Source organism: Castor canadensis, chromosome 8 (assembly GCF_047511655.1).
Source record: "Castor canadensis chromosome 8, mCasCan1.hap1v2, whole genome shotgun sequence".
Classification (NCBI taxonomy): Eukaryota; Metazoa; Chordata; class Mammalia; order Rodentia; family Castoridae; genus Castor; species Castor canadensis.
The window spans coordinates 24070024-24097079 of NC_133393.1; the positions used below are offsets into that span (position 1 = coordinate 24070024).

General features: G+C 49.0%; 1 protein-coding gene and 1 long non-coding RNA gene across 7 annotated transcripts in view; one reads left to right on the plus strand and one right to left on the minus strand.

Annotated features, from left to right (window-relative positions):
- Positions 1-25872, minus strand: part of LOC141425653 (uncharacterized) — a 40974-nt gene extending 15102 nt beyond the window's left edge. Inside the window, exons 1-3 of the long non-coding RNA XR_012450687.1 lie at positions 25745-25872; positions 10740-11801; positions 9131-9202 (exon numbers count right to left, since the gene is read on the minus strand). This is a non-coding gene — a long non-coding RNA (uncharacterized lncRNA). The remainder of the gene's footprint in view (positions 1-9130; positions 9203-10739; positions 11802-25744) is intronic.
- Notch4 (notch receptor 4) lies at positions 4483-26765 on the plus strand. 6 transcript variants are annotated; one of them, XM_074082491.1, is made up of 30 exons: positions 4483-4712; positions 5505-5586; positions 5767-6062; positions 7962-8309; positions 8417-8539; positions 8652-8888; positions 9007-9162; positions 9480-9674; positions 11043-11156; positions 11887-12000; positions 12081-12203; positions 13109-13268; positions 13953-14098; positions 14343-14495; positions 14690-14807; positions 15034-15121; positions 15472-15625; positions 16392-16576; positions 19070-19322; positions 19559-19671; positions 20537-21060; positions 21584-21967; positions 22067-22242; positions 22773-22995; positions 23181-23262; positions 23352-23490; positions 24123-24418; positions 24634-24781; positions 25246-25343; positions 25492-26765. In XM_074082491.1, exons 1-30 carry the CDS (start codon positions 4634-4636, stop codon positions 26188-26190), a joined length of 6006 nt encoding a protein of 2001 aa, XP_073938592.1. In that variant the 5' UTR covers positions 4483-4633; the 3' UTR covers positions 26191-26765. The 6 variants fall into 6 exon arrangements, with proteins under 6 accessions (XP_073938592.1, XP_073938593.1, XP_073938595.1 ...); XM_074082492.1 differs by having other exon boundaries at positions 23181-23253; XM_074082494.1 differs by having other exon boundaries at positions 22821-22995.
- Positions 26766-27056: the final 291 nt, after the last annotated feature.

A 27056-nucleotide genomic window follows, 5' to 3' on the forward strand; every position in this document is an offset into this window, starting at 1 on the left:
TATTCACAGTTTTTCCTTAAGTCAGTTTTAACAATTTGTATCATTTTAGGAAATTGTCTATTTCATGTAAATTGTCTAATTTGTTGGCACACCATATTTTCCTATATTATTTCATTATTTCATTCCTAATTTTAATAATTTATGTCTTCGCTTTTTCTTGGTCAATCTAACTAAGGATTTATGAAGTTTATCTTGTCAAAAAGGCAACTTTGGGCCTTGTTGGTAGTGCACCATGCAATTCCAGCCCTTGAGGGGTAGAATTAGAAGGATCATGAGTTCAAGGCCAACCTGGGATACATAGTGAAACTTCATCTCAAAAAAAAAAAAGTTAACTTTGGGTTTCACCAGTTTTCTCTACGATTTGTTTATTTCCTATTTCATTTCTATGTCCATATTTATTCTTTTCTTACTTCTGCTTGCTTTGAGCTTAATTTGTTCTTTTTCTAGTTTTTTTATTATGGAAGTTCAGATTATTATGATTGTTATTCTATATTCTTTTCTAACATTAGCATTATGGACTTTAAACTCCCTATAAGCATGGTTTTATCTGCATCTCAAAAGTTCTGGTATGTTATGTTTTCATTTTCATTCAACTCAAACTATTTTGTTTTTAATTAGCGTATATAAATGCAAAAATAATGAATTCAAAATACTTTCTCATTGATCCAGTGGTTTTTAGAAGTAGTTGTTTAATTTTTACACACTTGTAATTTTCTCAAGTTTCCCTTTGTTGTTGTTTTCTAATTTAACTCAGTTGTGATTAAAAAGCATACTTTGATTTCAGTCTTAAGTTTATTGAGATTTGTTTGGTGGTCTAACATTTGTCTACCCTGAAGAATGTACCCAGTGCCTTTGAAAAAAAATGTTATACTCTGCTTTTTTTTTTTTTGGTGGTGGTACTGGGGTTTGAATTCAGAGCTTCATGCGAGCTAGGCAGATATTCTACCACTTGAGTCACTCGACAAGCCCTATATTCCGCTATTTTTCAGTAGAATGTTCTATAGATGTCAGTGAGGATTAGTTAGTTGACAGCATTGTTCAAGTCTTCCACTGGAAGACAGTGCTCAGCTGACATTCTTCTTTGTGGACTAAAGATAACTGCTTCCCCAATGTCATACTCTTTTCAGATGCATCTCATCTTATGACTGAATGGATGAAAAGGACTGGCTACCTCACCCCAATTCAGGACATCTCTGAGGGGCCATCATTAAATCCAGATTAAATCTCAAAGTCTGCTTCCTGGAGACCCAACCAGCATAGCCCTAACTCAGTCCAACTATGGCAACTCTGGTTTCAAAATACATGCCAAATCAGGCTAATTCTCACCATGACCCTGTCTTCTCTCACAGGTCACAGTGCAGAGAACGGAGAAGGTTTGGAGGGGAAGATTAGGTAAATTCTTCATAGGTGGTATTTAAATCTGTCAGGGAACCATGAGATGAGATCACCTAGGGCCAGGTTTAAAAATAGAAAAGATCCAGGAATTGAGGCATAGACACTGGTGCAAGAAGTTGGAGAATAACCTCCAAGAAAGTAGAGAGGTCTGGGGGATCAAGGAGGCCCCATGTACCTTGAATTTATATTTATAAATAATCTATAAAGAGATTATATTTGTACACAACTTATCAGGATGGATCAGTTTTGCTTAGTTTTATGTCTGCAATGAGCTCTTGTCTTCTTTGTATTCAGTCACATTATCAGAGCTCAGCTCATAGGCTGATCCTCTTAAGGTCAAAATCTCCACAACTGAAGTGTGAATGATTGACAGACTTACTTTTCCCTGGGGATATACTAAGAAAGAAAAGTCAGTTGAGCCAATGAACCTCTATTTGATGGGATATTGTAAGGAAAGGGGTAATTTTACATGCCCCTAGCATGCGGCAGCTTTGGAGCTGCAACATTACTAGAAGCCAGGAAGTCTGGGACCCAGGAACAGTTCATACAGCCTGAGCAGGTGCACAGTGACTTACCTTAGACAGGATAAGGCAGGAAGTGGAGTAGGCACCTTCCTGACACTGTCCTTAAACTGGCTTTAGTCCCAGCCCTCACATACTCTTGGTTTCCCTTCTACCTAACCATTTCTCTGTCTCCATTCTATTTCTTCTTTCTTCCAAGCTCCAATGTAGGGTCCCAGTCCCCTTTCCCACAAAGGGCATGAGATCAGCAACAAAGCAGAAATAGCAAGTTCAATTCTTTCCACCCAGGTCTTTGTGGTTCCAAAAGAAATTTAATGTCTCTTCCAATTTTCCTTTTCTACTCACCAGTACCGAATCCCTCCAAATAGCAACTAGAGAGTGCAAAAGTTGGGACTTTGCACACTAGGTTTTCCCTTCCAAGATCACTGCACCCTCCGCTGCCTCCTCAACTAGGGAAGGTGATGGTAAAAAGACAACACCAATAGGACAATGAGCAAAAGCACAGACAGGAAATCACCAAAGAAAAATATGAATAACCATTGCACGAATGAAAGTTAACCTTTACAACAAAATGTGGGGTTTATTTTGAGGTGGGTATTTTTTGTAATGTGTTTTTGTTGTTGCTGTTGTTGTTGTTGTTGTTATTTGAGATGTCTCTGTCTGTAGTCCCATACTGGCCTCAAATCCAAGATCCTCCTGCCTCAGCCTCCCAAGTGCAGGGATTATATCTGTGTACCACCACATCCAGCACAAAATGCAACTTTAAAGCAACAGTGAGATCAGGATGGCAAGGCCAGTAAGACCGTGCCCTGCCAACGATGTCAGACCCCATTGCCCGCTTCAGCGCTTTTTCAACTCTTCCCACGTCCAAGTCTCTCAATAAAATGACTTGAACTCCAAAATAAAACCATTAATAAGATACATACACTTACATCGTAAGTGGCAAGGTTTAATATGTAGGGCTGGCAAGAAAATGGACATTTAAAGACACTAAATAAAATATAAAGTCTTTGCTCCCTGGAGAATGACGCGGTACACTTAAGGACCAAGAGTTTTGGTTCAGTAGCTATCCTTTGACTCAGTGGTTTCACTTCTAAAAGTTAGCCTCAGGAAATAGCCACACAAATATGTAGGTTTAAGAATATTTACTGCAAAATAATTACTATATTTTTAAAAAATTGAGACCCAGCTAAATGGGCTTTGATATGAATCTAATTTAAATGAAGTAAAGTTTACCAAACAGTAGCATTCTGGGCAACCATTAAGGATGGTGTTGGTGACCTGGAGGTGTAGTTCAGTAGTAGTGTACATGTTTAACATGTGTGAGGTCCTGAGTTCAATACCAAGCACTCACATGGACACATACACACACACACACACACACGGACACACACATACACAGAGACACACATATATACACAACACATAGCTAAACATCAGATATACCTAAATTTAGGAACAGTCTACAAAATAACTGACCCATATTCTTTCAAAATGTCAATATAATGAAAGGCAAAGTAAGTCTAAAAACCTGTACTCATATTAAATGAAACTAAAAGGATCTAACTTCCAAATATAGTATACTGCATGATTCTATACTAGATCCTGGATCTAGAAATAAAATTGTCATAAAAGACTTTATGGGACAATTGGAAATTTTTGAATATGGATTATAGATTATAGCATTATATCTATCTAAGTTTTTTATTTTAATTGTATTATGTTATATAAAAGAATGCTCTTGTCCTAGGCAAGTTCACATTGATGGGTTTAGAAGTAGATGACACCTTATGTGTGACTCACTCTCAGGTGGTTCATTAAAAAGAAAAAGTACTGGGCTGGTGGAATGGCTCACATGGTAGAGCACCTGCCTAGCAAGCATGAGGCCTTGACTTCAAACCCCAGTACCACAAAAAAAAAAAAAATTACTACACTATGTTTCACATGCCTATAATCCCAGCAGTTGGGAGTCAGAAGCAGCAGGGTTGTGGGTTCCAGGCCAGCCTGGGCCACACAGTCAGACCTTATCTCAAAAACAAACAAACAAAAACTACTAGTGTATATTTGTAGAAAATAATGATAGCTAGGCACCCATGTTCTCCCAAACCAGCCCAGCATCTTGCCCATTCCCAAAATGGAGAAAAACAGGTCCCAGCAAGAGCCGAGTTAAGGCCTAGAAATCTCCTGGGTTCGTTCTGCCAAAGTGAGTAGTTTCAAATTATGATAAGTTGCAGAGCCTCAGAAGGACCTGTACTGACCTGGAGCTAAGCATCCTCTCTGGAAAAGGGGAATAAGGAAGTCCTTTTACCACTCCACACCTCTGTTTATAGGTCATACCCCTCCTATTCCCATCTCTAGAAAGGAGAAAGCATGTCCACAAACCGAAGGGCTGGGACTGCCCCCAGGGATCCCAGAAGCCAAGCCAGGTCTCCCCGCCTATCACCTGGCCCCCATCAACTCTGTCCTACATTCCTACTTCCCCAGGGGTTGTCAGGGACAGAAGGCCCCTCCCTCATCCCCCTCAATGTTTCTCCACCCCCCTCCCCATCACTAGGGTGTCCAGGACATTGTGTGACTCAGGAAACAGCTCAGACTGAGGCTTGAAGCAGGCCGAGGAGGAAGAAGGGGTAAATAGGAGCTGAGGAGGTGGCCCTGCTTCTGCAGTGTCTCTGCCTAAAGAGGGAGAGGGGATCTGGACTTGGGGAAGGGGCTCTGGAATGCAGCCCCCTTCCCTGGTGCTGCTGCTGCCACTGCTGCTGCTGCCACTGCTGTATTTCCCAATTGTCATGACCAGAGGTGAGGCATGGTGGGGAGACGGGGGCGGCATCTCCCTTAGGAGGATGTCTGATGGAGTGGGGAAGAGAGCCTAACCTCAGACTTTGAGGGGATACTGGATGAAGGAAATTCTTTTCTCCAGTGGAACCAGCCCACAGGGAGAGCAGAGGACTATAGGAGGTGCTGCTCAGACTCAGGTTTAGGGCCTGGTGCCAGGGGCAGTGACTGCTGGGGGGATGGGTGCAAGCATGCACCCAGGGAGAATCCAGCTGGCCCTGGAGCTGAGGCAAGGGGCTCTCAAAGTCACACTAAAGGAGGAAAAGGGAATAGACTGACCACCTGCTAAGGGAAGAGATGAGAGAAGAGCTGGCGATGGATGCATAGAAGGTCAAGGGCCCACCAAGTCCCTTTCCTGTCCAGCTGTCCCCACCCCACAGTGGCTCAATACTAGGCCCTTCCTGAAGGAAATCCCTTCCAAGTCTCAGCCATTCACCTCCCAGGAGCCCTCCCAGCACCCTCCCCCTCCTGATCGCTGTTGTCCTGCTTCCAGGGATGGAGCCAGGCTGGACTTGGGAGGCCAGAGAATAAACAGGAAAGGGGGTGGGGAGTAGTAACTAAGAGGCCTGGGATGGAGGGAGCTGGGGCATGGAGACCACATGGGGAGCTGGACCAACCAGAGTATGAAGCAGAGGGGGGATTACAGAGCAGGTGGGCATTAGGGGCTGCTTCAGGCAGGTCTCTGAGGAACAGCTGGAGGATGAAAGGAGAGCACAGGCCCCTCAGCTCCATCTCATCCTCATGTTCAATCTCCAGGGCTGCTATGCGGAAGTTTTCCAGAACCCTGCGCCAATGGAGGCACCTGCCTGAGCCTGTCTCAGGGGCAAGGGACCTGCCAGTGAGTGTGCCTCCTGGGAGTGGGAGATTAGAGAGAAGGGGAAGGAAGGAGTGAGGAGTGGGAAGAAAGAAGACAGGAGGTGAAGGAGCTGAAGGAAACAAGTGAAGACAAAGGAGAGAGGTGGGAGAGAAGAGGAAGAGAGGCCAGTGATGTGAGTTTTCCTTTCTCCTCCTCGCCCAGGTGTGCTCTTGGCTTTCTGGGGGAGACGTGCCAGTTTCCTGATCCCTGCCAGGATGCCCAGCTCTGCCAGAATGGGGGCAGCTGCCAAGCCCTGCTTCCCACCCCACCACGCTCTCCTAGCCCCTCCTCTGTATCAGCTCCCAGCTTCTTCTGCATCTGTCCCACTGGCTTCTCTGGTGAGAGATGCCAGACCCGGCTGGAAAACCCCTGTTCTCCCTCCTTCTGTTCCAAAAGGGGTCGCTGCCACATCCAGGCCTCAGGCCGCCCACAATGCTCCTGCATGCCTGGATGGACAGGTGAGCAGTGGTGGGGTGGCAAGGATGGGATAGGCAGGAGCAGTGGGCCAAGCTGTTAGGTGGGAAAGGAGGAACTGGGGCCTTTTGAAGACAAAGGCCATTGGACTCAAGAAGTCAATTCTTGGCAGTGATCCACTTATTCAAACCAATATTCCCCAGTATGCGATTGCAAAAATGTTGAACTATTTCCAAACTAAGGGTGCCATTAGCCCCCTTAGTGCACCATCCTGATACCTCTCCTGGCTCCCTCAAGCTTCCCTCAACCTAGCAGCTAAAGGGTTATTGCCTGCCTTGCCAGAGGGCCTCCAGGCTAAGCAATCTGAGCATCTGAATGGCCCCATTCTGAGTGGTGGGTGCCCACAATAGCACCGGGGAAGTCTGCAGTGGTGGGAAGTAGGAAAAGGCCAGTTATCTGACCCAGAGAGAGAACTGGGGTTGCCTCCCAGGAAGATAGGGTCTAGTCTTGGGGTAAGCTTACTGCTTCAGAATAAGAGCAAATGCGAGATCTGCCAATCACTAGCAACATGAAGTTGTATAAGATATTTAAGCCCTCTAAGTCCTTGGTTGTCAGCCCACAAACAATGAGACTAGGTTGTTGAGAGGATGAAAGTGGATGACATTGGCCAGGTGTAATTGTTAACACCTGTAATCCCAGCTACTGGAGAGGTGGAGGCAGGAGGATCACAAGTTTGAGACCAGCTTGGGCAAAGGTAGTAAGAGACCCTCCTCAGAAACAAAATTAAATTGGTAGAGTGGCTCAAGCAGGAAAAGCACCTGCCTAGCAAGTGTGTAGCCCCGAGTTCAAAATCCCAATGCTGCCAAAAAAAAAAAAAAAGAAACAAACAAAAATTAAAACAAAAGGACTGGGGGCATAGCCCAAGAGATAGACCATTTGCCTAGCATGCACAAGGCCATGGTTATAGGAAGGGAAGGGAAAGAAAAGGAAGGCAAGGGGAGAGGAGGGAAGGGAAGGAGAGGGAAGGGGAGGGGAGAACGGGGGAAGAGAGGGAAGGGAAGGGAATACAGTAAGGAAGGAGATGGAAAGAAAGGAAGGAAAGAGAAGGAAAGGAAGGAAAGAAAGAGAAGGAAAGGAAGGAAGGAAAGAGAAAGAAAGGAAGGAAGGAAAAAGAAAAGAAAGGAAGGGAGGGAGGGAGGGAGGAAGGAAGGAAGGAAGGAAGGAAGGAAGGAAGGAAGGAAGGAAGGAAGGAAGGAAGGAAAGAAGGAAAGAAGGAAAGAAGGAAAGAAAGAAAATGATGCCCAGGAAAGAAAGAAAGAAAATGATGCCCAGGAAAGAAAGAAAGAAAATGATGCCCAGGAAAGAAAGAAAGAAAATGATGCCCAGGAAAGAAAGAAAGAAAATGATGCCCAGGAAAGAAAGAAAGAAAATGATGCCCAGGAAGTGCTTCCTTAGCTCAGGGCCTGGCATGTGGTACCTGGGCAGTAATTGGTGGCAACTGATAATGACACTGCTGCAGTTGCCATTACCACTGGTACTTAAGGCTGCACCTTGAGCCTCCTTGTCATTATCCCAATCATTATATCCACCTAAAGAATAAAAACTCACATCAGAGAAGCAAAGCAACTCACCCAAGGAGGTGCCAACCTGAATCTCTGCCTGAAAATGCTGGGTGCTTTTCCCAAGTAGGAACAATTTGCAATACTCCTACCATTAGATACATGTCTTATTTTCAGAGTAGAAAACATGGATGCTCCATCCTCCCAAGGCACAGAAAAGCTAAGGCAGCAGGTGATGAAACAGGACAAAGAGAGCATGGAAATAAAGGGAGAGAATATGAATTGACACCCAGATCATCCAGAGGGGGAGCTAAGCAAGCTCCTATAGGCTAGATTTGTGCAGTGCTAGAACAGCCCCTCTGCCCTCCCCAACTCCCGCCACAGGTGAGCAATGCCAGCTCCGGGACTTCTGCTCAGCCAACCCCTGCATCAACGGAGGCGTGTGTTTGGCCACGTACCCCCAGATCCAGTGCCGCTGCCTACCTGGCTTTGAGGGCCATGCCTGTGAACATGATGTCAATGAGTGCTTCCTGGACCCAGGCCCCTGCCCTAAAGGCACCTCCTGCCATAACACCCTGGGGTCCTTCCAGTGTCTCTGCCCTGAAGGGCGGGAGGGTCCACACTGCGAGCTCCGGAAGGGACCCTGCCTCCCCGGGGGCTGTCCACATGGGGGCACCTGCCAGCTGGTGCCAGGGGGAGACACCACCTTTCACCTCTGCCTCTGCCCCCCAGGTGCGTCTGTATGGGCTTTCCTGTAAGTCCCCTTCACCTCCCCATTCTGGGCAGGGAGAGTTGTCTCCATTAGGTTTCCTTACCCCCTGATCCTATGACCTTGTCAGGTTTCACAGGCCTGGACTGTGAAGTGAATCCAGATGACTGTGTCAGGCATGAGTGTCAAAATGGGGCCACCTGCCAGGATGGGCTGGGCACCTATACATGCCACTGCCCAGAAACCTGGACAGGTGAGTTGTTTAAGCCAGATTTATGGCAACAGTGGCCCAGTTAGCCAGTCCCTGGTCTCCCCTCCTCTCAAGTCTCCCAGCTCAATCCTTGTCCCTTCCCACCCCCCTATAGGCTGGGATTGCTCCCAAGATGTGGATGAATGTGAGGCCCAGGGTCCTCCTCGCTGCAGAAACGGGGGTACCTGCCAGAACTCACCTGGCAGCTTTCACTGTGTGTGTGTGAGTGGCTGGGGAGGCACCGGCTGTGAAGAGAACTTGGATGATTGTGTTGCTGCCACCTGTGCCCCAGGATCCACCTGCATTGACCGTGTGGGCTCTTTTTCCTGCCTCTGCCCACCTGGACGCACAGGTCAAGATAGAGAATATTGGGAAGTTGGGGGGTCAAGGTGGAGGGTGAAAGAAGCACCAGGATGGGCAGTCAGGCTTCAAGCAGCCTTCAAGAACCTTGACCCCTCTAACTCCTGCAGGCCTCCTGTGCCACCTGGAAGACATGTGTCTGAGCCAGCCATGCCATGGGGACGCCCAGTGCAGTACCAATCCTCTGACAGGCTCTACACTCTGCCTGTGCCAGCCTGGCTACTCAGGACCCACCTGTCACCAGGACCTGGATGAATGTCAGATGGGTGAGGCTCCCCACAGCAGAGCCTCTCTGAGTCCAGGCCTCTGAAAAGAACAGAAGACAGGGAAAATTACTTTCAATTTGAAAAGCAAACAGCTCCTTTTCCTTGAATTGGTCCAGATTTGACATCTCTTCCTTCCATGGCCCTCTTCCCCATGCTCAGCCGTCCAAGCCCCACAGATTGTCCCCTTAGGCTTTCTCCATAATAAAGTCCTTCCCCATTTTGGTCTCATTTATCACAAACAGGCCCCTAAGCCTTCCCTAACAGTCTGACCTCCTTGTCCTCCCCATCCTTGGCCCCTAACTCTTCTCTCCTCCCAGCCCAGCAAGGCCCCAGTCCCTGTGAGCATGGCGGCTCCTGCCTCAACACCCCAGGCTCCTTCAACTGCCTCTGCCCACCTGGTTACACAGGCTCCCGCTGCGAGGCTGACCACAATGAGTGCCTGTCCCAGCCCTGCCACCCAGGCAGCACCTGCCTGGACCTACTTTCCACCTTCCACTGCCTCTGCCCACCAGGTACAGCTAGATGGGGCCTTGGGTGGGGGAGACAGAACTAATCCTGAACCCACTTGGTATTTCCCCTCCAGAGCAAGGACAGCCTCAGGCCAATTGTGGGTCAGTAACTACCAGATACTTCTCCTCTCCTTACCCCCCAGATGGAAACTGGGGCACTTATTGCCCCCAGGAGAAGGGCTGCCATAGACAGGAGTGAGGTTGTGTACTGCTCAACTTGGGGGAAGGGCTCCATTCATTTCATGATCATCGTAGAATACACAACCTGATCCACTGTACATAGTGACCCAGCAAGGGACAGTAGAATGGCAATTAAACTTTCCACACTGCATATTCTGCTCCTGCCAACCCAGAATGTTCCCCCTTAATCACACAAACTGTCCACTATAGAGATAAAGGGTAAACGTTTAAAATTCCAAAAGGCCTATGTGCTTGAGTTTGGTGCAATACCCTCAGTATTTTTTTAGGCTAGTTTTACCAGTGGGAAAAGTGTTCCTAGGGAGAGAACCACAGAGCCAATATCAAAAACCCAAATGAAACCAGAAAAATAGGAGCTGACTTTGTGCCAGGTACTGTCTGAGCATCTTGCATGCACATTTCATCTTCTCTTTATAATAACCCAGGGGGTCAGCATTGTTACTATACCCATCTTATAAATGAAAAAACTGTGGCACAAAGAAGTCAAGTGGCTTGTCCAAGTTCACACAGCTAGTAAGTGGCAGAGACAAGATTCAAACCCAGGGCTTCAACAGTTTTAATCATTACACTCCACCACATGGGCAGCACCCAAGTGTCACGGCTCAAGCCACCCACAGACAAGCAGAGAAAAGTACAGAAAACTGTTCAGTAATCCCACATACCAAGGAGCATCAGAGGCAGCCTCCCCATACAAGGAAAAGGGGCTGATTTGGCTCAAGTTCAGGGTGAGATGGTAGAGACTAGAATGAATACAAAGCAAAGGGACAAACAGGAGCAACACAGCTTCCCAAATCCCTTCAAATCCATCCCTACTCCTCCCTGTTCCCCCGGCACAAAGCCCAGGCAGATGCCCACTAGTCTCATTCTTACCTCAAGAATCTCCAGGCTGAGCAGCTACCAAAGAAGCACCACCCGCTGGGTACATAGGAATGGCTTCAAAAGGCACTTCCCCTCCACCTTCCTACAAGTGCCAGCTGGAACCCTACTCCCTGAACAGTTCACTCTGAAAGAGACAAAGCCACACACTACCAAAGGCAGGGAGGAGAGGGACGGTCCGATAGGGGTTTAGAGCAAGTCAACAGCACTGGTTCCAAAACCCAGGTCTTCCAAGCAGGAAGAGGAGCAAGGACGGCCTGGCTGGGGCCCACCCCTCACCATCTCTCTTGTCCTTAGGTTTAGAAGGGCAGCTCTGCGAGGTAGAGACCAACGAGTGTGCCTCTGCTCCTTGCCTGAACCATGCTAGCTGTCAAGACCTGCTCAATGGCTTCCTGTGCCTCTGCCTGCCTGGTGGGTGCAGATTCCAGTCCAGTCACCCTCAGTCCCAGGCATTGGAACCTCCAGGCCTATGACTCATCGGAGGCCTCTTGAAGCTCCCTTTAGCCTGGCCAAGTAGTCCCCCATTTCTCCAATTCCTTCCATGCTTCCCAAATTCTCTTCTGTCACATCCCCAAATCTTCTCTTGCTTGCTCTCCACTCTTATGTCTGTCCTGTCAAATCACCCAGACACCCCTCTTTTTCTTTCTTCTGTGTACTCTCCCTAAGTGTTAGGAGTCCCAGGCTGGTCTTGGCACTGCCACCAGAGACACAGGGAAAGCTGCTCAGGTCTTCTCCTTCTTTTCCCTGCTATGAAAATAACTACAGTTATTGACTATTTACTCCAGGCACTTGACTTTGTGCTTTTCAGGTATTATGTCATTTAACCCTTTCAGTGGTAATGTGACCCACTTCCTCACATGTACAGTACCACTGTGTTGCTGTACCACTGAGTTGCACCCCATCCTGGTCCCATTATTATATTCCCTTTTACCAAGTTGGAAACTGTAGCTGATAGGAAGGCAGGGTCTGAGCTTCACTCTTTCTGCATCGCCCTCGTGTTGCTCTATGCCCAACTATCCCGCGTCTTCTCCAGGAAACCTTGCAGGTTCACCTTTCCTGGAAAGAGGAGGCGCTGTTTTGCACTTGCACCTCTCTGGATGACCTTCACCTCCTCTCCCCATCCCACTCCCTTTCCCACCAGGATTCACTGGCACCCAGTGTGAGGAAGACATAGACGAGTGCAGAAGCAACCCCTGTACCAATGGCGGACGCTGCCAGGACCAGCCTGGAGCCTTCCATTGCGAGTGTCTCCCAGGTAAACTGGGGCTCAGACCCTGGAGTGGCAGGGAGGGGGGAAGGCAGAAGGCGTTCCCTGACACTCCCCCTGTGTCATAGGCTTTGAAGGACCACACTGTGAGACAGAGGTGGATGAGTGTCTGAGCAGCCCCTGCCCCACCGGAGCCAGCTGCCTTGATCTCCCAGGAGCTTTCTTTTGCCTCTGCCCCTCTGGCTTCACAGGTTTGCAGAAGAGACATTAGAAAGAACTGGGAGGATATTTGAGTCCATTTGGAGTGGGGCAAAGGTCATTGGTGGGTGTTTGATAGTTGAGATATGAAAATAAAATGAGAATGGCACCCCTTAAAATTATTCAGTACAAAACCTACACAACTACACAACCATGGAAACAAAGGTAGGTGTTATTGTAGGGCATACATTGGGCCCAGCACAAGTGCATGTGATCGGGAACTCAAAAGCAGGGCTTGAGGGAAGCCATTCACCTGCTTATTTAGCAAGCATTTATTACATGCCTACTGTGAGGGCTGGGGATGTGGCTCAGTAGTAATAAAGTGCTTGCGAGGCATACGTGAGTCCCTGGGTTTAATCCCCAGCACCACGAAAACATGATGAATAAATAAATAAATACTGGTAAGAGAGTTGCTGTTCTCAAGTGGCTTTAAATCTAATCTAACAAGAATTCTATTGATTGTGGCCCAATGGCCCTGAGAAAGGAATGCTCAGGGTCCTATGAGAGCACAAAGGATCAGCCAACCCAGACTGAAGGTGAGAAGGCTTCATAAAGGAGTGATGGCCAAGCTGAATCTTCAAAAACAAGTAGGGATTGTCAAACAGAATGCCAGACAGCATGTTACACCTGGAGATAACTGCACGTGTAAAGGTTCAGAGGGAACAAAAGCACACTCCATCTAAGAAACTGTATGAGATCCAAAGCTTAGGATCTAACCAGGCAAAGATGAGAAATGCATCAGTTATAGGAAGGTTATTTCACACAGGGTCCCATATAACAGGAAGTTAGACAGTATTCTGAAGTCAGTAAGGACAGGTTCATGAGGAGTGAGCAAGTCATGCATAAGACATTAAGTGGCTTTGTTTTCTCTCTGACTCTTCTCTCCACCCACCTTCAGGCCAGGACTGTGAGACTCCCTTGTGTGCCCCCAACCTGTGCCAACCTAAAAAGAAATGCCAGGATCAGAAAAATGAAGCCCACTGTCTCTGCCCCAATGGAAGCCCTGGCTGTGTGCCTACTGAAGACAACTGCACCTGCCACCACGGGCATTGCCAGAGGTAACAGATTCAGGCCCTGACATTTTGCCCCTCCTCTGGGTCCTCCTTAGCTAGGGCAGGAGAAGATAGCAAGTGAAGTATAGGTCAGTGAGAAACAGCCAATAGGGAACAGGAGAGATTGCAAAGTTTTTAAGGCAGGACAAAGGGAGGGTTCAACTGATTGGTGTTACCCAAGAAGAGGAGAGTTCATATCCAGAGAGGGAAATGGAGGACTAGAGGATCAGAGCAGAAAGAAGAATGTAAATTCCATGGTCAGTTTATCTTTCCGTAGATAACATCTTCTGAGCATCTACTTTGTGTGGACACTGTTCCAGACACTGGGGAAGCAGCCCAGAGCAAAAGAGGCAAAGTGACTGCTCTCCTGGAACTTTCATCCTAATAAGGAGACAGAGAGCTGAAGGCTTGGCTCGAGGAGAAAGTGCCTGCCTCATAAACACAAAGCCCTGAGTTCAGACTCCAGGGCAGGAAGAAAAAAAAGACTAATGGGGAGACAGACAATAAGTAATCAACAAATTAGATAAACAGAGATAGAGAATGAATGGTGGGGGGATGGGGTCAGGATGAAAAGGGGCAAGGCTGAGGGCAAAGCTGCTGAAGAAAGAGGCAAGAGTCTCAGGTCCAATCAACAGGGAGGGGAGAAGACCTGGAGAAGAGACAAATTCTCTCCTTTCTCTTCATGACCAGATCCTCCTGTGTATGTGATGTGGGTTGGACAGGGCCAGAGTGTGAGGCTGAGCTGGGGGGCTGCATTTCTGCACCCTGTGCCCACGGTGGGACCTGCTACCCACAGCCCTCTGGCTATAACTGCACCTGTCCCACAGGCTACACAGGTGAGGCCCTCCCTATACCATATATATCCCAGGCTATCACTCCCTAAATCAAGGGTGAGGCACATGGCTAAGGACTCTGCATCTCAGTCACCACCAAGGAAAACTGGGCATGGGCTGCAGGGGACACAGGTGATGGGGGGGGAGAAAAGAGGGTGGATGGGAGATAAAGGGAAGGGAATGCGAAGAGGAAGGAGGAAGGAGAGAAGGCGGACCGCCTTTATTAGACTTCACCTGTTTTCCTCAGGGACTACCTGTAGTGAGATGGTAACAGCTTGTCACTCAGAACCTTGTTTCAATGGTGGCTCCTGCAGCCCCAGCCCTGAGGGTTACTCCTGCACCTGCCCTCCAAGCCACACAGGGCCCCAGTGCAAAACCATCACTGATCACTGTGTGTCTGGTGAGTGCCCTTGGTATCTTGGGGTTAACCATGGGGGGGTGGAGGAACTGGGCAGAGTTCGCCATATTTCTTTTTAACTGGATGGCAATGAGCTGATGTTTTGATGGGGATGTCTGTCCTGTATGCGGTGTGACTGAGGTCACAGGCCAAGTTACAGGCAAGGAACCCAAACCCTCACAGCCTCCTCTCTCCAGCCCCATGCCTCAATGGGGGTACCTGTGTGAACAGACCTGGCACCCCCTCCTGTCTCTGTGCCATGGGCTTCCAGGGCCCACGCTGTGAGGGAAAAATCCGCCCCAGCTGTGCAGACAGGTGAGCAGAGCACAAAGACACCTGGAAGAAAGGAGGGACCCTTCAGCCTTCCTACTCTTCCTCTCTTCTCCCTGGGCTCTAGACTGCCTCCCACTTCACACCCTTGTGCTGCCTCTTCTCCTGGTCAGCCTTCTCCCCAGTGGTTGCCTTCCCAGCACATCACACACTCCCTCCCCCTTATCCCATGAACCTTCTTCCTACTGGGATCTGTCTCTGTCTTGTCCAGCCCCTGTAGGAACAAGGCAACCTGTGAAGATGGCCCTCAGGGGCCCAGCTGCCTCTGCGCCCCTGGCTACACAGGAGGCAGCTGCCAGGTGAGGTGCAATGAGCAGGTGCGCCATGAGGGAAAGGGCTGGAGAGGTCTAGTAAGAGGGGTCTCAGAGACAAAAAGGTGCTGCAGGGAAGCTTGGGAGAGACATCCACATGAAGGGAAGTAGGGAGACATAGGAGTTGGGTGGGGGTGGGTGTTGCTTGAAGCTTGTGTGGTGTAAAGAAGGAAGGAATGGATTTCTGATCCATTCCAAAATAGGGAAATGGAAGGAAATTAGGGAGGTCACCTGGTCTAGACCATTAATAAGGGAGTTTTAGGACGAGGGATTTTGAGGAACTCTGAGCCTGGAAACTTGATGCTCTATCCTTCCTCATGCTCCCTCCCAACCCTCAGACTCTGATGGACTTATGTGCCCAGAAGCCATGCCCACACAATTTCTACTGCCTCCAGAGTGGGTCCTCCTTCCAGTGCCTGTGCCTCCAGGGATGGACAGGGCCTCTCTGCAACTTTCCACTGTCCTCCTGCCAGAAGGAAGCACTGAGCAAAGGTACCCGCCCCAGGACCAACTGAGGAGCAGTTATCACTGTCCTCCAATCCCCATTCCTCAGAGCATCCACCCTGAGAGCCAAACAGCACAGAGCAACTACAGTTATTGATTCTACAGTTCAACACCTAGAGAAGCCTAACGCAACTTCACTCCTGCCACCACAATCAACACAACTTGAGCAACACCAACAATCCCAGTCAACAAACACCATCTTAACACAACCATCAAGGACAAAACTCAATGTAGCGCCACTCAATTCTGTCATGGCTAAAACTCAGAATGGACCACGTTTAACTCAACTATACTCACCACATTTCACCCACCCATCCCCTTTGAAGTCACATCAGTCTCCTTGATATAAGAGCTCAGTAAAGAGACTACTGTGGCCTTAAGGGATGGTTGATGGAATTCCAGTGAGAAAACAACAAAATGGATGCAAAACTTAGGGGACACTAGCAAAATCACATGTTTCCACTACAAGTTTCCCTTGAGTTCTTCTTGCTTAAGACCCATTTTAAGCCAAGACAGCAGTCATATAACACCCTGATAAGCCTTTAAAAAGGTGTCATTCCCATATTATGGGAGGAGGAACTTGATGTTTTAACCTCTTCTGGGTCAGGAGTTCCTAACTCATCAGGCTCACAGGACCTCCACTTGGGAAGGTTAGTGGCTCCCAAGAAAGAAGCCTCTCTGTCAATGTCTAGGGCCCCCGAACACCCTCCCACCCCACTTAACTTCATCTCTCCTTGCTTGTCTTTCTCCTCAGACATAGAAGTCTCTGCCCTGTGTCAGAATGGAGGCCTCTGCATGGACAGAGGCTCCTCCTATTTCTGCCACTGCCCTCCAGGATTTCAAGGCAGGTTGTGCCAGGACACTGTGAACCCCTGTGAGTCTCAGCCTTGCCAACATGGAGCCACCTGTGTGGCCCAGCCCAATGGGTATCTCTGCCAGGTGAGATATCTATAGGAAGGATGGGAGAGAAGACAAGGATGGGCTGGAGATGGGACACAGTAATACTGGTGAATGAGTATCTGATGTACCAAATTCCCTTCACTTTCCTTTACCCCACACATCCAACTAACCACCAGATCTCCTAAAATATTTCTCAAATCTTCCTTTCCCCTTTACCCCGTTTCTCACTGCCTCAGTGTAGGCCTTTGTTGCATTCCACATGGATACCTCTACCAGCCTCCTAGCCACCATCATCCTTGCTTCCACACTTGTCCTTCTGTCAGTTCAGTCTTTATCCACTACCAGGGGATTCTACTGAAAATGTTAAGCTTGGACTGGAGGTGTGGTTCAAGTAGTAGAGCACCTGCTTTGCAGATGCAAAGACCTGAGTTCAAACTCCAGTTCTACTTTTTAAAAAATGTTAAGCTAATCTGTTATTTCCCTGATAAACACTTTCAGGAGCTGCCCACTTCTTTCTCAGAATAAAGTCCAAGGCTTTGCATGATCTCACCCTGCCTGCCTCTCAGGCCTCATCTGTCACCGTCCCACTGCCTGCTCCAGAAACTTAAAACCACCCTGGCCTTCTTACACCCCCATTCTGATTTTGCCTCTCAGTCTTTTCCCCTGCCATTGCCTCTGTCTAGAATGGCCTTCTCCATCTTGTTTCACTAAATGGTGACATGAAGGTGCCTGCCTCAGGAATATGTCCCAAATTTCTCTGTAGCCTAAGGATGGGTTTCTCCTTGGTAAAGTAATTGACAAAGCTGGGATTCAAGTATAAGCAGCCTGATTCCTGTGCACAAAACCACAATTTTTGATGGAAGACACAGGCAGATTTCCTAGCCCACTGTTTACCTCACTTGTTAGTTTCATTTTTTTAACTGTTTAATTTTTTGTTTTGTTTTGTTTTTTGAGACAGACGGGGTCTCATTACGTAGCCCAGGCTGGCCTCAAACTCCCAATCCTCCTGCCTCCACTTTCCAAGTGCTGCGATTACAGTGGGATTACAGAGTGGGATTACAAAGTGGCATGTGCCACCATGCCCAGTTCTCATGAATATACAAAAGTATATTCAAACATATACAAAAATATACAAACATATACAAAAGTATACAAACATATACAAAAGTATGCTGACCAGTAGTGAACTTCTGTGCACTCATTCTCAGCTTCACATAGTTGTTCATGAAACTCCCTCCTCCAGAGGTTTCCAAAACACCTCTTCACTCATTCCCATCAAACTCCTGGTCACTCAGATTCTTTGTGAATCCACTTTTCTCCAAGTCTCCAAAGTCTTCCTGTAATCCATTCTTGCATGTTCTCCTTCCTCTTGCAAGCACCCAGCGTGTGGTACAGATCCTATCAGTGACCTTTCTCTCACTAGCAGAGTGGCATGAACCAATCAGAAAATGGTTAAGGGTTCCAGCATTCTAGAGGCAGAGGCAGGAAGATTAAGAGTTTGAGGACAGCCTGGACTATGTATGGAAACCTTGCCTGAAAAACAAGGGCTGGGGTGTAGCTCAGTGGTAGAGCACCTGCCTAGCATGCACAAGGCCTTGGGTTCAATCCCCAGTACAAGAAAGAAAAAGAAAGGGAGGAGGGAAGGAAGGAAGGAAGGTCGATCACCTTTCTGGGACTCAATTTCTTTATCTGTGAATCAAATTAGATAATCCATATAAAGTATTGTTAGAAGAGTTTTTATAAGGTTATATATATAAATCATATTATAAATGGTAATCCATTTCTCTCCTCTGGTTGACTGAGAGCGTCAAAGAAACAGCAATGAGCTCTAATTTTCCCTGTATTCCTTAATGCCTAAAACAGTATCTGGCACAACGTGGGTGTTCAGTAGATGCTTATGAATTAACTTATAAAGTATGAGAGAACCTGGTGGGTGTGCTGGTAGGGAAAAGAGGTTTTTATCAAAAATGGGGCTATGAAGCTTGGTGCCAGTGGCTCATGCCTGTAATCCTAGCTACCTGGCAGACAGAGATCAAGAAGATCATAGTTAGAAGCCAGATAAGACAAATTGTTCTCAAGACTCTATGTAGGGGGATGGAGTAAGGGAGGGGGGCGGGGGGAAAGGGAGAGAAATGACCCAAACAATGTATGCACATATGAATAAAAGAAAAAAAATTACAAAAAAAAAAAAGACTCTATGTAGAAAATATCCAGTACAAAAAAAGGGCTGACAGAGTGGCTCCTGTCCTCAAGCATGAGGCCCTGAATTCAAACCCTAGTACCACCAAAAAAAAAAAAAAAAAAAAAATGGGGCTATATTTAGTGGCACAGACATTGTTTGGACTGGGAAGGGTTAAGCCTGTGTTATTGAACTATCACATGTCATGTGGTATTGAATTAGAAAGATTGAGTAGCATGTGGCTGTTAGATGGTGAGTTGGGTGAGGCTGTGGGGCTGGAAGGTGGGGGCTGGGCAAACTATTTTGAGCTCAGCTCATCTATTGGCTTCATGTCTGACCCTTCCTGCCTGCAGTGTGCCCCAGGCTACAGTGGACAGAACTGCTCAAAGGAACTTGATGCTTGTCAGTCCCAACCATGTCACAACCATGGAACTTGCAGCCCCAAACCTGGGGGCTTCCACTGTGCCTGCCCTCCAGGCTTTGTGGGGCTGCGCTGTGAGGGGGATGTGGATGAGTGTCTAGATCAGCCCTGCCACCCCACAGGCACCGCAGCCTGCCACTCTCTGGCCAATGCCTTCTACTGCCAGTGTCTACCTGGACACACAGGTGAGGCCTGGGATAGGGGCCCAGGCATCTCTGGAGCACATTTAAGCAGACCACAGAGACCCAGACAATCCCTACCTATGAGACAGCCTAGTCCTCTTGTCTATGCCCCACCCCAGAGGAGATGCCCTTGAATCCCTTTGCCTGCATTCCCAGTGCTAGGCTGACTCCCAGGAATGAGTCAGGAGAGAGGCAAAGACTGAAGCTGTGTGTGATGTCTAATTTCACCCTTATCACAGGCCAGTGGTGTGAAGTAGAGACAGACCCCTGCCAGAGCCAGCCCTGCTCCCATGGAGGGTCCTGTGAGGTCATAGCAGGACCACCCCTAGGTTTTACCTGCCATTGCCCCAAGGTAAGTGGCCACAAAGCTGGCTTCTCTCTTGCCCCCTACATAGATACAAGGTGAGAAAGCTGGAATCCTAGAGGGCAGCATGGGGGAGCGCTGAAGTGGAAATTATTGAAGAGAGTCATCACATGTGCACAGTGGTGAGCAGTTCTCAGAAGCTCACCAGGGAGAAGATCAGGTGATAGCATGAAGGGAATATTTAGAAACTATGGGCATTGCCTACAGGAAGATCAAAAGCTCACCAAGGTTAAACTGGGTGGCCTTGGATAAGTTCTTTTAACTCTTAATGTGAATGTGGACCTCAGATCCATGGAACTGGATTAATCATAAGCCTTGGTTCATGATACACTCATATTGGTTAGTGTCCCACCTTCCTTTGTTATTCTAATTATTAGAAAAATAGTATAATAAAATTCTAATAATAATAAAATAATACGATAATTAGAATAATACAATTCTAACCCAAGAGTTACAAGATTAATAACTTACCTCTACTTATATACTCCTCTATTCTGTTTTCCTTGGACAGGAAAAGGAAAAAAATCCTTTTTCTCAGGATTAAGTTAACACTATAATACAGTTCAAGTCTATTGAGTCTCCCAGGACTTGCATTTCGAAGCTACAGTTCACCCGTATTATTTCACACAGCTGTGATTCATCCATTTCACCACAGTGTAATATGTCATTGTGTGAAATTACCACGGGACATGGTTTCAACATCCGTAAAATGTTTAACTTAATGCTAACTGAAGGTCCCTTTTAGATATGAGAATCTAGGTCTCTCTGCACCATCTTAACCCAGGCGTTTGCTTGAAGGGAGTGGGAAGAGTAACACAAGGTCCTTCCCCATTCTCTCTCCTCCCCACCACAGGGTTTTGAAGGTCCCACCTGCAGTCACGGAGCCCCTTCCTGCGGCATTCATCACTGCCACCATGGAGGCCTATGTCTTCCCTCCCCTAAGCCAGGCTTCCCACCCCTCTGTGCCTGTCTTAGTGGCTTCGGAGACCCTGACTGTCTGACTCCCCCAGCTCCTCAAGGCTGTGGTCCCCCCTCCCCCTGCCTACACAATGGCAGCTGCACAGAGACACCTGGAATGGGGGGCCCAGGCTTTCGATGCTCCTGCCCTTCTGACTCTCCAGGGCCCCGGTGTCAGAGGCCTGGAGCAAAGGGGTGTAAGGACAAAAGTGGAGATGGGGCCTGTGATGCTGGTTGCAGTGGCCCAGGAGGAAATTGGGACGGAGGGGACTGCTCCCTGGGGGTTCCAGACCCCTGGAAGGGCTGCCCTTCCCACTCCCAGTGCTGGCTTCTCTTCCGGGATGGGCAGTGCCACCCTCAGTGTGACTCTGAAGAGTGTCTGTTTGATGGCTATGACTGTGAGACCCCTCCAGCTTGCACGTGAGCCTGAAAACCCACTGGAGCTGAGAGAATGAGGGGGTTGTTGGGGAGATAAATAGATTCCTGGGCTACAGGGTAGCTGCAGCCTCAGGCTCTAGGGAGTTTCCACCCTAATAACCATTGCTAAATAGGGGGAGAAGACTTTGGACTCCAACCTAGGAGAATGGAATGACATCAATAAAATATTGATAAGACACAGCCTTTATTTGAGCACCTATCAGAGTTTGGGACTCAGGCCTCAAGCCTCCCTCCCAAAGCTTTGTTGCCAAGGAATATCTCCCCTAGCAACCAGTACCCCTGAGGGAATGAGGAGAGCTGGGGAGGGTAGGGAGAGGACGTTCTTAAGAGACCAGTATCTATTGACACTGTTGATGTTATTACATCAAGGTTTCTGACCACCAACCAGGGCTACCCCCCTTAGCAATCAAAGGTGTAGAGGCCATGTAATGTCAGGAATTCTTTCTGGGGTGAAGAGGGAACCAGGTTTTAGGGGGTCATGAGTCCTTCTCTCCTCATTCCACAGTCCAGCCTATGACCAGTACTGCCAAGATCACTTCCACAACGGGCACTGCGAGAAAGGCTGCAACACTGCAGAATGTGGCTGGGATGGGGGTGACTGCAGGTCCGAAGATGGGAACTCAGAGTGGGGGCCCTCCCTGGCCCTGCTGGTGGTGCTGAGTCCCCCAGCCCTAGACCAGCAACTGCTTGCCCTGGCCCGGGTGCTGTCCCTGACTCTGAGGGTGGGGCTCTGGGTGAGAAAGGATAGTGATGGCAAAGATATGGTGTTCCCCTATCCTGGAGCACGGGCTGAAGAGGAGCTAGGAAGAACTTGGGACCTCTCTCATCAGAAGAGAGCAGCCCCTCACACCCAGCCCCTGGGCAAAGAGACAGACTCTGTCAATGCTGGGTAAGAAGAGGGGCGGGGGTTGATGCTAATTTTTCTAATGGAGCAGAGGAAAGGAAGTCAGGGACTAATACAGAGATCTCTGGGATGCCTTTCCCACAGGTTTGTTGTGGTTATGGGTGTGGATTTGTCCCACTGTGGCCCTGACCACCCCACATCCCGTTGTCCCTGGGACTCTGGACTCCTGCTCCGCTTCCTTGCTGCAATGACTGCAGTGGGGGCCCTGGAGCCCCTGCTGCCTGGACCCCTGCTGGCTGCTCACCCATATGCAGGCACTGGTAGGTGACCCTTCCACTCCCCCTGACTTCTGCTCTCATGCCAGCATGACATCTCTCATAGATCTCATAGAGATAGAATGAAACAGGATAGCTCGATCTCAAAATGTTCTTTATGGGGAATTACCCTCAACACCTTTCTCTGACTCAATCCCTCATGACCCATTGGTTTTGTAGTCTCCCTCCTTAGTGGCCTAAGTACTTCATGTTAACCTCTGACATAACCCTCCAACAAACCTTGGGTTCTGGCTTATCTTCTTTACTAGACAAAGGTATTTGAGTCATCTCTGTATCAAACAGTTCATAGAACATGAAAGAAAAATAACTGTCATATTGTGCTGCCTATATGCTTTGCTGTAAGCAGCATTTTACAGTTAAACTTATTTAACCCTCTATGAGGCAGGTGCTATTATCCTCACTTCACAGATGAAGAAATTGAGGCAGGGAGGTTACTACACTCAACCAAAGGCCTCATGGTAATAACCAATTTCACCAGGAATGGCCTCTCTTTGTAACTGTGTCTCTCCTACCAGCACCCCCTGCCAACCAGCTTCCCTGGCCTGTGCTGTGCTCCCCAGTAGCTGGGGTACTTCTCCTGGCCCTGGGAGCTCTTTTTGTTCTCCAGCTCATCCGGCGTCGACGACGACGTGAGCATGGGGCCCTCTGGCTGCCTCCAGGGTTCACACGAAGGCCTCGGAGTCAACAGGCCCCCCGCCGCCGCAGGCCCCCACTAGGAGAGGACAGCATCGGCCTCAAGTGAGCGTGAGGAGAGCCCTGGGCTCAGGGAGGGAATCTTTCCTGTGATGATATTTATGACCAGAAGCAATAAGAAATACTATTGCATATATTGAAAGTAGGGAAAGAAGAGGGATAGGAAGGAAATCTTGGAGACCTTGACTGGTCTAAACTTGTGTAACTTCTACCCACTCATCCCCTTTCAGGGCACTGAAACCAGAGGCAGAGACTGAAGAGGATGGAGTGGTGATGTGCTCAGGCCCTGAGGAGGGAGAGGAGGTGGGCCAGGTGAAAGGGATGAGGCAGGAATGATGAGCTGATGGAGGAGATGACAGGACAAGTCAATGGCCTTCACTGATCTTTGCTCTTACCCCAAGGCTGAAGAAATGACCCCACCCTCCAAGTGCCAGCTTTGGCCACTGAATGGTGGCTGTGGGGAGCTCCCTCAGGTAGCCATGCTGACCCCTCCTCAAGAGTCTGAGATAGAAGCCCCTGACGTGGACACCTGTGGACCTGGTATGTGAGGCAACCTAGACCAACAAAATGAAAAAAAAACTTTTGATCCTCTACAATCATAAAGTATCAGATCTGGATGAACTAATGTTGTTAGTGCCTTAGAACAGTGGTTCTCAAAGTATGGTCCCCAGACAGTAGATCAGCATCACCTGGGGATTTGTTAGGAATGAAAATTTTCAGGCTCCACTAGAGAGCTATTAATTCAGAAATTTGGGATGTTGAGCAATCTGTTTTAACAAGCCCTCCAGATGAGTGTGATTTAGACTTAAGTTTGAGAATCACTGCACTAGAATGTTAGAGAATTAAGGCTTTCTTACTTCTTTGGATGAGGAACTGAAGCTGGGGAAGCAGGAGGTAGAAAAGACACTGAAGACAAAAAAAGTCAAGAGCTAGCACTTTCAAAGTGTGGTGATACAAGCCTCTAATTTCAGCACTCAGGAGGCATAGGCAGGAGACTGGTGAGTTCAAGGCTAGTATGGGTTACATGACAAGCTGCAGGTCAGCCTGAGCTATATGGTAGAGCCAGAACTTTGCTTCCTGACACCTCAGCTATGAATGAGTCTCCCTGAGTCTCCATTGTTCTCTCTCCCTTGTGTGCTTCTGATTGACCCATTACTCATTCTCACTCACAGATGGGGTGACACCCCTGATGTCAAAAGTGTGCTGTGGGGGAGTAGACTCCGGGACCTTCCAGGGGCCATGGTTGGGAAGACCTGAGCCCTGGGAACCTCTGCTGGATAAAGGGGCCTGTCCCCAGACTCACACTGTGGGCACTGGAGAGACCCCTCTGCACTTGGCAGCCAGATTCTCCAGGCCAACTGCTGCCCGCCGCCTCCTTGAGGCTGGAGCCAACCCCAATCAGCCAGACCGGGCAGGGCGCACCCCACTTCACACTGCTGTGGCTGCTGATGCTCAGGAGGTCTGTCAGGTCAGTGCACACTGGGGTCCCTACAGAGAACAGGGTGAGCTTACAAATAAAACTGGGCAAAGAGGTTTGACAAAGAGCAAACTGATGTGAGATTAAGGACCTGGAAAGATAAAACAAATGGAAGATGACTGTGTGTTGGTGAGTTAAAAAGTGTGAGGAGGCTAATCTAGCAGTCAGGGTATCCCTGGGCTCACAGGTCTTCTCTATACCCACAGCTGCTACTGAGCAGCAGACAGACTTCGGTGGATGCACGCACAGAGGACGGAACCACACCCTTGATGCTGGCTGCCAGGCTGGCAGTGGAGGACCTGGTTGAAGAATTAATTGCAGCTGGAGCAGACGTGGGGGCCAGAGATAAACGGGGTACGGATTAGGGGGGTGTGCTATAAAGATGAGCAGTTGGGATGTGGGATGATGTGCAAAATATAGGGGCAGCAGAGAGACCAAACCGGAGGCTGGGGCATTCCCTCCTGCCCTGCTGTCAGAGTGGTAAATCTGCTGTACGGTGTCAGAATGAAGCTCGTGAGTCTCCCCCCCATCATTCTCAACACAGATACTGCCCCAGCCCACAGGGAAGTGGGAATGGAGTACGGTATCTGTGGGAAGAGAAACCAGGTCCCACCGACCCAGAACAATACCCATTGTCCCTCCCGCGCGCCTGTGACGTCACCAGAACAACGCTTCCGACCGGCTGGCGGTCGCCGGGGCAACACTTCCCGTCTTTGAGGAACCGGAGTAGCCCTTCCCCCAGAGCCAGAATCCGTGGGAAACCGGAACCCAGGAGTCTGGCGCGTCGCGGAGTAACAACCTCCCACATTGTCCCCTAGGAAAAACCGCGCTGCATTGGGCCGCTGCTGTCAACAACGCCCGAGCCGCTCGCTCCCTTCTCCAGGCTGGAGCAGATAAAGATGCCCAGGACAGCAGGGTCAGACTGGGCAGCAGGCTATCCACAAAAAAAAAAAAAAAAACCTGAAGTGGGCGAGGCTATCAGCCAAGTGGGTGGAGTCAGAAAAGGCCCGTGTTGTGGGCATGGCCTTCCCTGACCTCGCCCCTTGGCTGTTTCTTCTCTACAGGAGCAGACACCGCTGTTCCTGGCGGCCCGGGAAGGAGCAGTGGAGGTAGCCCAGCTGCTGCTGGGGCTGGGGGCGACCCGAGGATTGCGAGACCAGGCTGGGCTAGCGCCCGCGGACATTGCCCGCCAGCGTAACCACTGGGATCTGCTGTCATTACTAGGAGGGGCGGGGCCACCGGAGATACATCACAAAGCGCCGCCGGGCCGCGAGGCTGGGGCGTTCCCGCGCGCGCGGACCGCGTCAGAAAGCGTACCTCCGCACGGAGGCGGGGCTCCGCCGCGCTGCCGGACGCTGTCAGCTGGAACAGGCCCGCGCGGGGGCGGTGCATGTCTGCAAGCTCGGACTTTGTCCGTAGACTTGACCGCACGTGGGAGCGGGGCCTATTCACACTGTCGGAGCCTGTCCGGAGGAGGAGCAGGAGGAGGCCAGCCCTCCCGCAGCCGTAGGTTTTCTGCAGGCATGCGCGGGTCTCGGCCCAACCCTGCGCTAGAGCGAGGAAGAGCCGGACGTGGGGGAAAGGCTTCAGCGGATGACCGGCCCTATGATTGGGTGGTCCTGGGAGCCTGCTGCCCCGCCTCTAGCACTGCAATCCCGCCTCCTTGCCTTACTCCTTCTCCAGAGCGGGGATCCCCTCAAGTTGCCTGGGGTCTTTCTCTCCAAGTAACGCCCTTAAACTCAGGAGGAGAGAGTCAGAACTAGAAGTCTACATAGAGAGGAGGAATTTTAAAACTACCCATAAATGACAGGCACTCTAGACTATGATCAAGCCCCAATCGTGAGGAGTCAGGAATTCAATTTCCCTCTCAAAGAGTGTATGCCCACTGGAATAGGCTTTGTCTCCCACGTAGAAAAGCCACAGCACGAAAAAGAAGGGTTTATGATGCTGGGATGAGACAGGCCCAGTTTCTCTCCTAGAAAATGAGGGTGAGAGTGTACAACAGGCCGAAATGGAGAGAAATATCTCTAACTGGACCCAAGAACTGTGGATAGATAGGATATAAGATACTCTTTTCTTGCGCATGGTTCCCAAAGGGGGCCTCTATCATCCTTTGCCCACACTGTGGCCCACAAACACCTGACTTATTTATTGAGCACCTGCCGTGTGCCAAGCACTGTGTAGATGCTGAAAGATGGCCAATGGCCATTCTAGTTGATGACTCCTTTCCTTTCCAACAACGAAACTGCTACAGGGATGAAGCGCCACTCTTCTAGCCATTGCCATTTCTATTTAAGAACCCCATATATGTCAAATAAAGCTTATTTGAAGTGTTAAATTTTTTGAGGGATTGAAGAGTGGGGTGGGAAAAAAATGTGAAAGTGACTGGATGGGGAATTTCATACCCTTAACACTCATTTGTATGGGGGCTTTAAGTATAGTATAAGGGCAAAAATAAGTAGATTCTTGGGGTCCGATGTTCATTTGAGTATCTTAGGAAAGCAAGTGTCTAGTAGTCCAGGGAGAAACACGCACTCTAAGCCATGCACACCATGTGTCACTCTTCCAAGTGCACTTAGTTACAGCCTGGAGATTCCTAAGCCTTCAAGTCAAGTACAGGAAGATGGAG